The following is a 16969-nucleotide window of genomic DNA, read 5'->3' on the forward strand; positions in this document are numbered from 1 at the left end:
TATCTGTGGAATATTACTGCCTCAGCATTTGCCTAAGTGATCCAAGGAAACCACAGAAAAACTTGGACCAAGGCAGACGGACCCGGAATCGAACCGGCGTCCTCCCGAATGCTAAGCAATGGTCTAGACCTCTAGGCCATGCCGCTCGGTCTCGACCTGCGCTATCCTCTGCTTTATATCCCTACTACTCCTTAACCATTATCATATCATGTCGCCAAAGATTTCGTATTCGTACCTAAACGTGTATTAAATCGAAATTACCATCCTCATTTTCCAATGCAGCGAATCGTAAAATGGTGACATTTGTTTTGTAGCGTATTACTGGTTATTATCAGATGTTCTGTAGTGATGTAACATTAAAAAGTTTACTTAGTATACTTACACGAGGGTGGTCTCGGCATAAAATCGTAGACAACTTTAAAACCGGCGCCCTCGATGCTGTCGTCGGATTTGAAATGAATCCACAGGTGCCTGTCGGTTGAAATAACGTCAGATGGAAACTCTGAACCGCAGAATGGTTTGTGCAGGAGCTTGTCGTAACCGTGTGCACCGTCACGTACCTCCAGGAAATCGTGTTTGCAGTCTAGACTCCATTCGATACTAAAATTCTTCCTAAAGGCCAACTTCACTATGTGACCAGGAGGTGCTGAAACAATAATTGAGTAGTTACAAATATATAGGTATCTATCGTACGATAAATTGGAAATAGACTAGTTAACGAGGCTCTTTTTCTATCGGCGGAAAACGCAAATTAGGTCATATGCCAACATTTTAGTGTAAATTTCCTCCAATACTAAACTTCACATACGTAAATTCGATACCAATATTGGAATTTTGGTACGTAAATTGAGTATCGCGCATTAATTTGTGTGATGGCTTTGAATTTTAATTAAATAAATAATTTATTTGCCTTGAAATCACGACCAGTATTTTTTCAAAATGTTGGTTTTATCGGAGCGAATGAAACTCGATATAAAACACTATTAACAGGCCTTATTTGCAAATGAATTATTAACTATGAAATAACGGATTACAACTACATGGACAACAAAAAAAATATGAATTATAAACGCAAGTTAATAAGAAGAAGTACAAAATGTAACTAACTCTAAATTATGTGACAAAATCAACAATTGTTCTGGTGCCACCACCAATACTTGGTTTGCAACAAAAGAATACGAGCTAGTAGCCAATAAGGGGAAAACCCTAATCATGTAACCTGCATACAATTGAAGAGTATCGATAATAAAATTAACAAAGGTAGTTGCTGTCGAAAACCTTCCCAGAACCTGATCATTGGGACCAAATCGGCCTATTAATTTTTGGAAATTCAAGAGATATTTGACTACATTGTATGCATTTGAAATTATTGAAATTTTCAATACAATAAAATAAAATAGATTGAATAATGATAAGCAAATCTATCTCTAATCACTAAAAAAAAAAACAATATTAAAATTGAATTGAAATATAATTTAACCACCAATCATTAAATTATTTGCAATTTATTTGAAAAACAGTAAACAATACATAAACTATTGTCAGACAAATATTCAACAGGGGATAGTAAGTATATAATATTGAAAACGAAAGTATTCGGGCCGTCTACAACTTTTTCTAAAAAGTTTTAAAAACGACTTGCATCCCCCGAGACAAAACTTTTCTCTCTCCTCAGTCTTTCAGAGTCTTTCAGCGTCTCTGACAGAGTCTCTCACAATTTTTCACAGTCTCAGTTATTACCTAGGTGTTTTCATGGATCTCTCACAGTCTCTGTATGAGAGACTCGAACAATAAAATTGTTAATTCAGAGATTCGAGTCTCTCACAGAGAGACTGAATGAATAAAATTGAAAAATTGAGACTCGAGTCTCGTAGAAAGACCGGGATCTCCGAAATATGTTGAACTTTTTAAAATTTTAACCATGACTATCGAGACACCACTTATTAAGAGATTCGAGTCTCTCGTTCAGAGATTCGAGTCTCTTGTTCAGAGATTGGATACGAAATGAGGATCTCTCTACGAGCGACTCAAGTCTCTCGTTCAGAGACGCTAAACAGTTTTTTGACAGTCTCTCTCAGCGACACCAGAGAGACTCGATGAGATACGGAGACTCGAGTCTCGCTTCCAGAAACTCTGAGCGACACTTTTATCTGGAACCTTTCTTATTGCACATCCACCTGCCAACATTTTATGAAAACAGAATTTAAAGCCTTCTATTAAAAACAAATTTCTTCTCTTTTCACTAACAATCACTTCAATAGTGCTAGACATTTCTCCTTTGCGCCCTCAAAACTTAATAACAATTAAATAGATGTAGACAGCTCGTTATCCATAGTCAGATTTTGGGGCAGCATTTTTCAATTTTTTAAGGAATTTTCGTTATTTTGTCTAGTTCGTTTTCAGTGAACATTACTGTACATTACAGTTGACATGCAGTCCCGTCTTAGTTGTACATACAGCGGATATTAGTAAACGGCTCTCTCGTGAATAATAATTCGCTTTTCCAGGTTCCAGGCGGCATATGCTAAGTCCTCTGATGCGACGCATACGGAGGAATGAATATCTTATTACGATAACAGCTTCAAGTCAGCATTGCAAATAATTGGAAATGTCTTTTGTCTTTCGCCGTTTCCCTTGTTGCGATGCTGAAGACATTAAAGTACCTACCCCACGTCCATTGAATATACAATTACGTTACTTACTTATTCAATTTTGTTTTACATTATTTTATAAAACCAATAGCTTTTTAGCTGCAGGAATAATATATCGAGCAATACGAAACATGACATTAGCAGTAACAAAAGACTGTCAATTAAGTTAAAACAAGACCCTTGCGTGATTCGATTTTACCATCAGTTACTAACACTGAGATGGGCGGGTGGGAAGCCCTCCGAGCCACACACTACCGTTAAAAATTAATAAGGGAGATAGAACATTTACATAGAAATCATGTTATATTGTAGAGACAAAAATAACAAAACAGTACCACTCAATACTAAAACAAGATTATTCATCTACACGTTATCGTCATCATCATCATCACCATGATAAATATTTGGTGGACTTTCCAAATGTACGATAAAAATACGAACACAATGAGCTCCAGTCAAAACGAACCACTACCACGACAACACGGATGCCACTCTTCGCCGCAACTACAAGCCATTTCCGCTCGAAAAAAGTTGTATTTTTTTTTTGTTTGTTAACTATAAGACAAGAGTGATACTTAGTTTGTATAAAGAGCAACAGGCAGTTATAGAGCTGGGGATGCAACGTAGAGAAGTAAATATTAGGAAGGGAGTCAGGCAGGGATGCACACTGTCACCGCTACTTTTTAATCTATACATCGAAGACGCCATCAACATCATTAAAGACAGTACAACTGTAGGGATAGATGTGCAAGGGCAAAAGATTAGTATGCTTAGATTTGCAGATGATATAGCAGTATTAGCATCTAGCAAGGAGGACCTAGAGATAGCTTTAAATAAAATGGAAGCGGTACTGACAGATCAGTACTGTATGAAAATAAATAAAAGTAAAACTAAAATACTGATATGCAAGGGAAGAAAAAGTAGGGAAAGAGCGAATATAAAGATAGGAGACGAAAAATTAGAAGAAGTGGCTGATTTTAGATACCTAGGAAGTCAGATAAGTGAGGATGGAAGGAGTAGTAGGGATATAAAGCAGAGGATAGCGCAGGGTCGTGTCGCCTTTAATAAAAAGAAGTCACTTCTATGCTCGCGAACGGTTAATTTAGAAATTCGAAAAAGGTTGTTAAAGGTGTATGTTTGGAGCACGGCGTTGTACGGGTGCGAAACATGGACAGTGGGAGCGGCGGAAAAGAAAAGGTTAGAAGCGTTCGAAATGTGGTGTTATAGGCGGATGATGAGGATATCGTGGGTAGAAAAGGTTAGAAATGAAGAGGTATTGGAAAGAATAGGAGAACAGAGGACTCTATGGAAGTCAATAAAAAATAGGCGAGATAGGTTGGTAGGACACCTTCTCAGGCATGAAGGTCTAGTCAGAGACATATTAGAGGCAGAAACAGGAGTTAGGAGGGGTAGAGGTAGACCTAGATTAGATTACTGTTCGCAAATAGTTAAGGATGTGGGCTGTTCTAGTTTTAGGGAAATGCGAAGTTTAGCTCAGGATAGGAAAGAGTGGAGGTACGTGTCCAACCAGTCTTAGGACTGATGACCTTATGATGATGATGAACTATAAGACAAAACCGACGGTTTGCAAAAACAAAGCGAGTAACCGCGTTATTTGCGACATTTCGATTTGTTTTTGCAAAATCCACCAAATATTATATATTTAAAGATTGCAATCTACATGTGGATATTGTTTTTATTTAGTTTGCAACTTGTTTGAGGATAAAACGTAGTTCTCCTGCACTATCTTTGCATTGTCTTAAACTAGAGCATATCCATATCCCTAACAATTTGCGTAACAGTAGTCTAATTTATAGATGGGCTGGGTACTCGGTTTAGATCCGGCACTCTGCGGATTCAGCCATGTTTTTGGATCTACCCGGGTACCCGATATTAATACCAGGTTTTTCTTTCTTATTTACATCTGTTTCTGCTTCTAATATGTCTCTAACTAACCCCCCTGTTTTAGAAGGTGTTCTTCTATGCTGTCCTTCCCTAGACAAAATTTTTCAGTCTCTCTTCAGTCTCTCAGCGTCTCTGAGAGCGTCTCTGACAGTCTTTCACAGTCTCTCAGTTATTGCATTGGTGTTTTTATGGATCTCTCACAGTCTTTGTATGAGAGACTCGAACGATAAAATTGTTAACTCAGAGATTCGAGTCTCTCACAGAGACAGTCTCTCTCAGCGACACCAGAGACACTCGATGAGAGACGGAGACTGGAGTCTCGCTTTCAGAGACTCTGAGAGACTAAACATTTTTATCTCGGGTTCTTATTTATTATTACGTCTTTTACTTTTTTACTGTGCTATCTTACTATTCAATGTATGCTACAAAAAGTATGACAGTTATTTGACTTTTACAACCCCTTTGAAAGTTTATCGTACTTATTCCCAGTTTTTACTGAGAATTAAATTTAGTTTAACGTGTACTTACGTAGATATGTACATATGTATGTGGGTTGGTAAACGGGATATAAAGGAAACGTACGGGTAACTTTCGGAAATTCACTTCCCTGTAACTGTAACCGAAATTAGCTGTCGGATAAATAAACAAGCGCAATAAATCCCCGAGAGCTCGCCCGTTTTATAACCGCCGTTATTGTATCACGTCTTTCGTATAACTTTCCACGTGTGCCTCATACTTGAAAGGAGTCCGTTGAGTAAACGGAGTTTTGAGGTCTTGCTCTTAAACTTCGGAAAGGAGGAAAGCGTTTTAGCTTGATTTATCTTACCGATAGATTCGAACAAAGTTTTATCTTCTTCTGAATTTTGAGACTTTAAAGAAAGTGAATCGGATGGTTAAGGAATTCCCCTCGCATTCTAATCGTAATACGAATATTTATTGGAAGTAACACCTCTAAGTAGACAAGAAATCTGCAAATGTTGATCAACTCTAGTTAAAGTTGATCAATGAATTTGCTGAATTATAAAACAAAATAATTCGAAGTGGTCTGTGTTCTGTCGAAACTGCCAGACGCGGATCGCGATTTCGATCTTTTTGGATCTCATCAGCGCGTCGCAGGCAGCTCCGACAGGACACAGACCAACCTTTACCTGCTGTCGAATCCCGAATTCGTATCAGTAAGTAGATATCCATATTTTTAAATGGACATTGTTGGAGCATACGTAATCCTAAAATGTAGCATCGTACTACAGATGGCGCTCACCACGCCATTTGTGGTATTTTCTAAAACGCGCTGTTAAGACAGCAGGTAAAGGTTGGTCTGTGTTCTCTCGGAGCTGCCTGCGACGCGCTGATGAGATCCAAAAAATCGAAATCGCGATCCGCGTCTGGCAGTTCCGACAGAACACAGACCACTTCGAATTATTTTGTTCGATTATGGTAACGTGCCTATCACGTTGAGGTGATATCCATATTTTTAAATGGACCTTGTTGGAGCATCCTAAAATGTAGCATCGTACTACAGATGGCGCTCACCACGCCATTTGTGGTACTTTCTTGCTGAATTATGTTTGTATAGAGCCAAAATTGTTGTATGATTTAGGTACATGTACAAACGTACATATATTTGTGGAGACGTTATTGATTTCAACTTAGCGTTAATGAATTACTTGATGCAAATGCTTGGCTAATTAAACTAGTACTAGTAATTATTGCTGATTGATTCCACATTTGTATCATAATTGATAATCAATGAAAATTATGTGTCCACATTAGTTCATAAACTGATGCCAACCTAATAATATTTAGGAACCAACGAATATTATGTAGTTTATTAGAAATTTTCCTAATTTTCGATATTTCAAACAAACAAAACCTAACTAACGATATGATTTACGATAAAATAATTGAATTAAAGTATTGGCTGATTTGATTTATTTACAGTAGGGGTTAGTACCTAGTTGAAAAATACGTAGATAAATAGTTTTATTAAAAACATTATGTTTTGTATATGGAATGTGCATTTATATTTAGCTACTCTATATCTTCATATGAATTTTACAACAAGACATTTTTATTCTTCTCGCTTTTCTTTTAATTTACTTCTCTATAATCATTCTCTCATTCTTTTTAGACTATCCTTTCCGTCCATTTGAATTTCCCATTTTTTTGTACCACATCCTGTTATCCCTGAGATATGTCTAAATCTTGCCGTTAAAACTTATTCGCTTTTACTCTTTGCTTTTCGTCTTTAAAATAATTTGTTTTTCCTTCCTTTAGTTGAAAAATAGAATAATCAAAATGTTAACCCGAGATAAAAACGTTCAGTCTCTCAGAGTCTTTGAAAGCGAGACTAGAGTCTCCGTTTCTCATCGAGTTTCTCTGGTGTCGCTGAGAGAGACTGTCAAAAAACTGCTTAGCGTCTCTGAACGAGAGACTTGAGTCGCTCATAGAGAGATCCTCAATTCGTATTCAGTCTTTGGACGAGAAACTCGAATCTCTGAATTATCAATTTTATCGTTCGAGTCTCATATACAGAGACTGTGAGAGATCCATAAAAACACCTAGGCAATAACTGAGAGACTGTGAAAGACTGTGAGAGACGTTGAAAAACGCTTAGAGACTGGAGAGAGACTGAAAATTTTTGTCTAGGGAAGGTTTTCACGGCGGGCTTGATGGTAGTGATCTAGGATTGACTCTCCTCCTTCAGTGAGAACATTAATGGAGTCGTTCATTCGACGTTTCGCCACTAGTTGTGGTATTTGAGTAAATAGTTATTAGTTATTTCATTTACAATAACCGGGAACGTGTAGGTATGAGTATACTTATGCCAGAGCTCGAACTTGATGCATAAAGTTGTTGCACATAATTTTCAAGTGGTGGCATTTGGTAATTACATTTCGGCGTCCGTTCCCGTAACTATCTGGTACGCAATTGTTTGGCACTCCAAACTGAATTGGCCGAGCGTCAGCTACATTTTCTCGGTACGGTAGTACACTTTAAACTTGACCTTTACTTGTTGCATTTACTAAATTCCCTTCTTGTCTGTTCGTAACGTAACCATTTACATAAATGAAGACCACATTTCATTAAAGGTAACAGAACCTACTGCACCAACCACTTTACCGTATGCAGTTCGTAAAGGGTTACCGCCCGTTCTCTTTTATTACGGATGGTCATACTTGTTCTAGATATTCGAACCGTTTCTATGTCCTTTTCATGAGAAGTGCTCTACTATCTACTCGTGAACTAAAATTAAATTAAACTGAACAGTAGGGTGACCCAAAAAAAGACGGGTTAGCCGTGAAGGAAACAGTCCAAAATCATAATTTTGGGTAGAAAACTGTGAAACGTCGCAAAGACGTTTAATGTAGCTCTAACATGACTTTATTAGACGGTTTAAAAGATTATATTAACGATTAAAAACGGCAGGAAAGACATTTTTATCGTGTAACTGATGAGAAAGCTGATGATACGATACTTTACAATTAGATAGCTATTAAAACGTCTAAAAACTTCTTCCTTAAAAGTTTGACGGTTAAAGACCTACCCACCATAGACAGGGTACCTGTTCAAAAAAAATTTCAGATCTTATTACTTGTTTAACAGTAACATGAGGGATATGATAGGGCACTATAAAACATGAGAATTAAGTAAATGTTTAGTGGTCCGAAAGTCCACTGTTTTCGAAAAAAAGGTATTTAGAAGTACAATCGAGGGCAGTCCGGTCCTGGTGGGGTTACGCCGCGTTCCGTCAGCTGCAGCATCCGTGTTGTACGAGTATTTCTTTTGTATTTTGTGTTCTTAATATCATGTTGAGGTGTATTTTAAATAGTACAAACTACCAGTGATGAATAAAGTAGTTATTTAATTAATTGTTATCACAATGAACGTTTAAAGATTACGTGTAGTAGCGTAGTAGTAAGCTGTTGATATTTACTTTATTGATCGTTCCACAACCGTCACTGTTTAAATTTTTTATTGATCTTGTTGCTTAATTGCTATCTCAATTTCTCTATACGAGGGCGGTTCAATAAGTACCCGTGTTAGAAATGAAGACACCTTTTTATTTTAAAATTTGTTTTTTTATTTTTCAACATAGTCCTCCTTTAGTGAGTGTATCTTTACTTCTCCCAACGACCCTGCCATTTTTGTTACCCCTCCAAAAAATAAGATTTGTCGAACTCTCCAAAATCCCCCCCTGTCTCGGCGATGACTTCCTCGTTTGAGCTAAATTTCTTTCGCGCTAGTCATTTCTTCATGGTAGGGAACAAGATGAAGTCGCAGGGAGTCAAATCAAGTAAGTACGGGGTGTTCGGCAGCAAATTCATAACGTAATACATGCATTTTGGCGGCAACAACTCCTTTCGTCAAATGCGTCCGTGTCTCCTTCAATTTTTTGTCGAAGCGGTCCAATAATTCACTGTAGTATTGTCCAGTGATAGTTCTTCCTTTTCCTAAAAAATCCGTAAAATGATTTCCTCGGTAACAACGTTTGCCAGGCTTCCTGGTCGCTCCTATCAAAAACGGACCTTTGCCCACGTTTAAATTCGTTGAAGCAAAATCTAACTGTGGTCGTAGATGGCGAAATGTCTCCATAAACAGTATCCAACTTTGTTTTCATCTCCTCGCATTTCTTCCCATCCAAAAACAAAAAGCAAGTTACTGAACGATACTGCTCTTTTTCCATCTTAGCGAAAATAACGAAACACGTCTCAGCCGAATGGCTGCCAAATCCAAACTAACCTATCAATCAGTCTGAAATTCGTTTTGGCGTGGTTTGATAGATGACAGCACACGGTGACAACACCAATTTCCCTCAGAAACGTCCTCTGTCTTCAAACACGAGTACTTCTTGAACCGCCCTCGTACGTTGTCAGTTCACGTTCAGAATCGGCTTCGGATTGCAACTTCCTCTGGTTTTCTTACAAATTTTTCGTCCTTTAATCACGCTGCTTTAGTCGCCATGCGATTCCCTATTAACACCCTCCAAGGCTTGCTAGTTATTTCATAAACACCCTCAATAAGTAAAAGAATTAATATGTGTTCTGAATATAATTTATATTATTTGGAGGATTATTTAAACACCTTCTTTTTGTAGCAAAACGTTTACAGAACGAAAAATCTGCAAATTTTATTGAGATAAATAGAGGAGCAACGGTGCCTTTGTTCTTGGGAGCCACTTGAACTTTGAATGTAAACATCAGAGGCAGAAAAAGAATAGTAATCGTTGATTTTCTGTATTTGCGTTTGAAGCATTGTGATTAATACAAATCAGCGAAAGGCTATAAAAAGAGCCATCGAACGGAACGAAGCTGTTTAAAATTCATGTTTTACGACGAATTTATTGCTATTGCTCTGGCTTCCTCGTAATGGCAGTGGAGTCGGGCCGCTTTTTGTTTCAATGTCGTTTTTATTGCACGCCTCGTTAATTTTGACGGTTTCATTATAAAATACTCACTGGAAAAGCGGAATGTTTGCGTTACGTGTCAAATTGGTTTGCATCCCCTCGAAATGTCATGTCATATTTACTGATAGCGAACATTTTGTTATGCAGTCAGTTGACTTCAGAACACAAGTAGGTCCATAATAATTATGTATTTGTTAACATGTTCTTTAAAAATGAGCTGTAATATATTAAATAAATAAATGTAATATAAAAATACTGGTATGCAAGGGAAGAAAAAGTAGGGAAAGAGCGAATTTAAAGGTAGGAGATGAATTATTAGGTATCTAAGAAGTCCGACAAATTAGGACGGAAGGAATAGTAGGGATATAAGTCACTTCTATGCCCACGAATGGTTAATTTAGAAATACGAAGAGGATTTTTAAAGGTGTATGTTTACAGCCCGGCGCTGTATGGGTGTGAAACATGGACTGTGGGCGCGGCGGAAAAGAAAAGGTTAGAAGCGTTCGAAATGTGGTGTTACAGGCGAATGATGAGGATACCGTGGATAGAGAAGGTTAGAAATGAAGAGGTATTAGAAAGAATAGGAGAACAGAGTACTCAATGGAAGTCAATAAGAAATAGGCGAGATAGGTTGGTAGGACACCTTCTCAGGCATGAAGGAATATAAGAAGAAAGGCTTTCACGGCCGGAATCTATCCAGAATAGTTCACTTAGAACACGGCCCTATATTCCGAATCTTTATTCTACTATGAAGGCATATGTTTATTTACAGGCTTTTTAAGTACTTGAGAATTACTTTCTATCGTAATGAAAAATTTTAAGAGGTGTCGAGTTAAGAAAAACATTACAATAAAATTAGTGAAGTGTGAAATTCACATTTCCTTAGCCTGTCATTCCTGGTCACGCTAAGAAATACCCCTCCTTCCCTTTTATTTACGAACATATCTCATGAACGGCCCCATAGCAATCAAATGAAAAATAATGTAGATTCATCACGAGCTTTCCTTTTGAAAAATTTAGAAACAGTTGTTACGTAGTCAGTCTTTATAGTTTTCTTGGCTTCTTTTAAGTTTCCGCTACAAAACTAGATACACATCTCAAAATAATTTTGTACGAAACCAATTTTTAATTCGTATTTAGGAAAAGGAGGAATTCTCCTTTAAACATTATTATTCCCTCAAATATTATTCGCGTTCATCCATGGGACGGATTAGCTAACTTACTTAGTTTCATAATTATTTGTTAAATAGCTTAATTTTCATAAAATTTGTTTACAAAATTTCTTGCTTTCACACTGGGTAACTATTTTTTGTTCTTCTGTATACATTTTGCTGTTTGGGTTTGTCATTTCATACAAATACGTGCTGTATACTTATTTATAGTGTTACAAGGATTATGCGGAACATGTACCTATTCAAATTTTTGAAGAATAATAAATTTTCAAGATATTTTCAATATTTTCCAAATTATTTTATCTCAAAGAAGGTACGTATACATACACACATACATACGAACGTGTTGTCTGCTTTTACTTTTCTCATTTAGTTAGAAAAGGAATGTACCTGCTGAGGTAGAATCATGAAGGTTAGAATAAATGAGAACGAACGCCCTTAGAAAGTGACCCAGGGATGTTTGGGAAATAGTGTGGCGCTACGATCGCAATATTAAGGCATGATTCGGCAGGATTAAGGCAGTTTTTTATTAGCCATTATTGCTACTTGGAGGCAATATATTAGCAATTCCAGCGCTACATATAATTTCTACAAAGTTTGGGAACAAGCGAACTAATATTAATGTTTTCCATGAGCGAAACCGGTTTCCCAAATAGTCATTTTTATTATCGGGTTGAATAATTAATAAAGGGGAGAGACTACAGATTTAGAGAAGTTCAAGGTTCAAAAGATACATCCACTGCATATTTAACGTTAGTTACCTTCATGTCCCTTATAGTCCCTGAATTAGTGAAAGGATCTTCGGACTTAAAAGTTTTAGGTATCGGTAAATAGAAGGAAACATTTACTTCAAGGGTGGCGTGGGTATAGCACTATTAATCGAGCTAGATTTAAATAATAAATTATAAAAGTGACTGAAAGTTAATTTTCCTATGCCACGTCGTATTTTTCAAAAAATGATACATTTTGCACATGTGAGTGTCATCGTGAAACCACAATACAAATAAAATCTATTTTCTGCATTAGCTGCGAGATAATGAGGACCGAAGTCTAGATTGAGTCTATTTATGAGACCAATTTTATAATATAATATAATATTTACATGGTATTGTTCGTGAAATGCATATTTAACATTTTGGTCCTTGTGCTACAATGACTTAAACTGGTTGATCGATATTGAACGTAATTAAGCTGTACTTGTTCATATACGTATATGCGTACCTATATCGCACGTGTTTATATAGCAGTTCACTACTTGTAAAGTTGATTTATGACCGCCTGCAAAAAACATCAAATTGAAGAAATAACCTTACTGTATACAATATCTTAATACTGTGCCACTAGTGTATATTTGCTACAGGTGCTTGAACATTAATGTTCAATTTTAGAACTAAAAACGAACATCGAAACTATTTATTTTTTTAAAGAATTTACAGAAATAACTACTTTTTAACTAGTTTGAGGCAACTACTTAAAAAAAGGGGAAGCTGTAGGTAAGGTTAGGGTTTCATATAAGAACGCAAAGGGTTAAATCGTTAACGTCCTTGCTCGAGAATTTGCTCATAATTCAGTTGTTGAATTTGGTTTGTCCTATAAGGAAGGCAAAGAAAGGACGGGTCCACCTTTTTTGTACGATTTATCTTAACAATAGAAATAAGTTTTCAAATTTGAAAGTTTATGCTTCCCTTCGTCGACCCTTAGGGTTGTTAAATGGCTCGGAAGAGGAACGACAAGGATAGAGAGAGACAGAAGGACCCCTTTATCTTTTGTCGTTTCTGCTAAAGTCTGGCAATCGTATGAGAATGAGCACTTTACGAAATAGGACTGAGAGAATAGGCCAATCGCGACTACTGTAATACCAAATTCAGCAATTCTTCAGTCTCTGACGCACCTGACGGCATGTGACGTAGACGGATCTGTTAACTCAAAAGACTTTTTTATCATCGATCGTCAAAGAAGACTCGAGAAAAACTCAATATTTTTTCTACGACTATATAAGAAAGCGTTGGAATTCAGCACAGGAGAGGAAGAAAATTAAATTATTGTTAAAATGGATTCTCGCAAAGGAAATAAAAAAAAAAACTCGACAATTTTTAGGGTTCTGTACCGAAGGCTCGAGTGAAACCGTATTATTATCGGTTCATTTATATGTTTCTCTATCAACAGCTTTAGGTCTGTATACACTTCTGGCGAGTTGAGAACCGAACACAGGTTTTTAGTGGTGTTACACTAAATTTAAACGGTTTTGAAAATTCGATTAGTTTGTGACATAAATTATGCAGTATCGTCCATGGGATATAAAAAGGAAACTGTAAATGAAAGAACGTATATAACTGTAAATTCTGAACGTTTTCCCGTACCTGTATACTTAATCCTGACAGGAGTTTCGCTCCCGCAACCGAGATTGTTTACCGAAACGATTTTAATAAATATTTTGTCGAACCAAGTACACTACATTGTATTGCGATAACTAATTATCTCTATTTTTGGTTTTATTGTTTTGTATAAGTCATCACAAGGCATTAGTTAATTGACCATGTACTGACTGTTGTGTATTGACTGTCATTAGAAGACAATATTCTTAAATTAATACTGAAAATTTTCTTCACTTAATATAACGAAGTGAAGACTATTGAATTTCTGGAAACAATGCAATTTAGTGTAGGTACTAGCTCCGCTTCTCTAAAAGAAAAGAAATATTTGTAATTCATCTCTTAATATAGCAGTATTAGCATCTAGCAAGGAGAAGTTAGAGATAGCTTTAAATAAAATGGAAGAGGTGTTGACAAAACAGTATTGCATGAAAATAAATAAAAGTAAAACAAAAATACTGGTTTGTAAGGGAAAAAAAGGTAGGAAAGATCGAATATAAAGATATGAGATGAAATAAGTGGCTGACTTTCGGTATTTAGGATGTTAGACAAGTCAGGACGGAAGGAGTAGTAGCGATATAGAGCAAAGAATAGCGCACGGTCGAGTTGCCTTTAATAAAAGGAAGTCACTTCTATGCTCGCGAACGGTTAATTCAGAAATTCGAAAAAGATTGTTAAATGTGTATGCTTGGGGCGCGGCACTGTACGGGTGCGAAACATGGACGGATGATAAGGATATCGTGGATAGAGAAGGTTAGAAATGAAGAGGTATTAGAAAGAATAGGAGAACAGAGGACTGATTACTGTTCGCAAATAGTTAAGGAATGTAGATTGTTCTAATTTTAGGGAAATGCGAAGATTAGCTCAGGATAGGAAAGAGTGGAGGTACGTGTCCAACCAATCTTAGGGCTGATTGCCTTATGACGATGATCTCTTACATTTCACTCATTTTTGCAGCTGTGTTTTATAAATTCTTTGTTCCATAATTAAAAAAATTGCTGGTAAAATGTTTCAGTAGTAGTTTTACTAACAATTACGACAAAGCAACTCGTTTCATTTGTATGATTCTAGTGCTATATAAAGTGTGGGTAATAAGCTCTTTAGCTATTCAAAGAAACGAAAAGAAACAATTTAGAAGGGAATGCGACGAGATTGTTAACTGAAATGTAAAAAATTAACCTCATTTGAGTTCTAAAACTACCCGCAGCTGGTGTGACACTGAAATCGGTTTTCTCCAAGAGAGCGTAAATTTCGCATTATGCAAACTAATAGCGGTTATAACATTTTCTCGTGAAACTTTGTGCATGCAGAAAAGTGCATCAGTTCATTGTTAAATCCCATCCTCAGTATAAAGTGTTACCACTTAATCAGCAAAATTTACATTTCACGTGGAGGTCTTTTGAAAATACTTTACATTACGCGTTTCTAGTCGTAGTCTAGCATAGAGTTAAGAAAATGATTTACCACAATTTCTTCAATAAAAGTAAAATGATAATAGTGGATTGAAGAAATTGTCGCAGTTCCGAATGTAAAATTTAGATGTATTCAAGAATATATATAAATTAATTTAAAGGACATTTATCAAAAACAATAACGGTAAAACTGACAAAGGGTCGAAATCAGTAGGCTGTTTGTTGAAATGTAACGATTGCAAGAAGGTTTACGCCGGTCAAATTGGCAGATCTTTCAATCAAAGGATTCTTGAACAACCCCACTGACTACTGATGTCTATCTTCCACTCACGCATTTATTATTAGCGCCTTGCAGAAGATCAGCCAGCAAACATTCCTTTTAAATAATTGAAATATAAATTCATTTAATAGAAACGAAAACAATTTCTTTGATGCAATTGATTAAATACAGTTTATTAAATATATATAGAAAGATTAGCTTCTAAAAAAACATATTTTCTAATATCTTTTTANATTTTTGAAACATAGAAAATAGCGATTTTCATGTAAATTCAGACTTTTAGAAATTCATAAGTCGGAAAATATTAACTTATACAACACGCTACTGAAGTGAAACTTCTTCACACACAAACATACCGGGATAATAGGGGTTAAGGAATTGGTTTAATAGTATTATTTGTACATTATGCTTCGCACGGGTGCAATGCTGATAGTAAAAATACTATACAATGTCTTTATATACAACAATCACAGCTTTTCGTCATTAGACAATACAAATCGGTCGGTACCGCCACAACCCCTATGTCCCTGCATTTTAAGTCTGTAATATCTTCGAAAATATTCACTTAAATTACATGCTGTAAAGGTCCATATTGATCTATATTAAATGCACAATGTATTTAAAAGTACTTAATTGGATAAGGATTAATGCTGTATTGCTTAAAATCGCTTCGTAGATAAGCCATTATTTCTCGTAAAAAGTAAAGGATAAAAAATGGTTATTGTGGGTTATCTCTAAGAGATAGACATATACCATCCTGGACTTTTTTGTAGACCTTTTTAAGGTGTACAATACTGTAGCATATTATTTTGATCTATTCGGCCAGCGTTTGCAATGTAAGGGCAAAAAAATGCGTTTATTTGCGACATCACATTACAAACCTAAAATTATCAGAGTTTCTGTACTATATTATACATATAAACCTTCCTTTTGATTTCCTGTATCTATTAAAAAAAACCGCATTAAAATCCGTTGCGTAGTNATTCTACATATAAAACTTCGTCTTGAATTACTCTATCCATTAAAAAAAACCGCATTAAAATCCGTTGCGTACATTTAAAGATCTAAGCATACATAGGGACAAACAGTCAAGGAAATGCATTGCATGATTTCGTTACATAGTAACTCGCATGAAACGAAAAGCTTCATACCCTTTTTATCGAGATTAAACCAAAGAATATAAAAAAAAATGTTCAAGCCAAAAAAAATCGATTTTGGCATTTGTTTAAACAATCGTGATTTAGACAAAACCCGACCGGATTACTGACTGACAACCTATATCATAGTATTCAGGAGAATCTCGCGAACAAAACTGCGTAAAAAAATTTAATCCGAATAATTTTCTTCACTCGCCCGCCCATATTGCCTGGATTAAATAATAAAAATAAAAGTAAAAAGTACTATGTCGATTATTAATTGGAAATACCGTTCATTGTTTTCATTATGGTTTCGTATTCTCGCGGGCAATTAATTGTTCCGTGCTCTTTTACTCACCTTCCAATACCAAAACGCATTCCGTGTTGTTCGGATATCTGTCTGGATATCCGGGACTAAAGAATTCCTTTTTCTTGTGGTTAACGTTGACAAACGGTGCACAAGGATCGTTTGAGCTCACTAATGGTTGGTAAAAGCCCATGTCTCCCTGGGGAAGTTCGGGAAAAATCGTAGTCAGCTCCTTTCGGTTAAATTCTCCTCCATAAAATGGTTCAATTCGAAATTCATCTGTAAGCAAAAAAGGGCATAACTTTGGCGCTCTATAAATTCTCACAA

General features: G+C 36.1%; 1 protein-coding gene across 1 annotated transcript in view; it reads right to left on the bottom strand.

The window, feature by feature from the left end:
• LOC108733976 (cubilin homolog) overlaps positions 1-16969 on the bottom strand; it is a 257794-nt gene that overhangs the window by 57541 nt on the left and 183284 nt on the right. Inside the window, exons 3-4 of the mRNA XM_025974987.1 lie at positions 16694-16921; positions 383-646 (exon numbers count right to left, since the gene is read on the bottom strand). Of these exons, the coding sequence (XP_025830772.1) occupies positions 383-646; positions 16694-16921 (492 nt within the window). The remainder of the gene's footprint in view (positions 1-382; positions 647-16693; positions 16922-16969) is intronic.

The sequence above is a fragment of the Agrilus planipennis genome, unplaced genomic scaffold (assembly GCF_000699045.2).
Source record: "Agrilus planipennis isolate EAB-ADULT unplaced genomic scaffold, Apla_2.0 scaffold36, whole genome shotgun sequence".
Lineage (NCBI taxonomy): Eukaryota > Metazoa > Arthropoda > Insecta > Coleoptera > Buprestidae > Agrilus > Agrilus planipennis.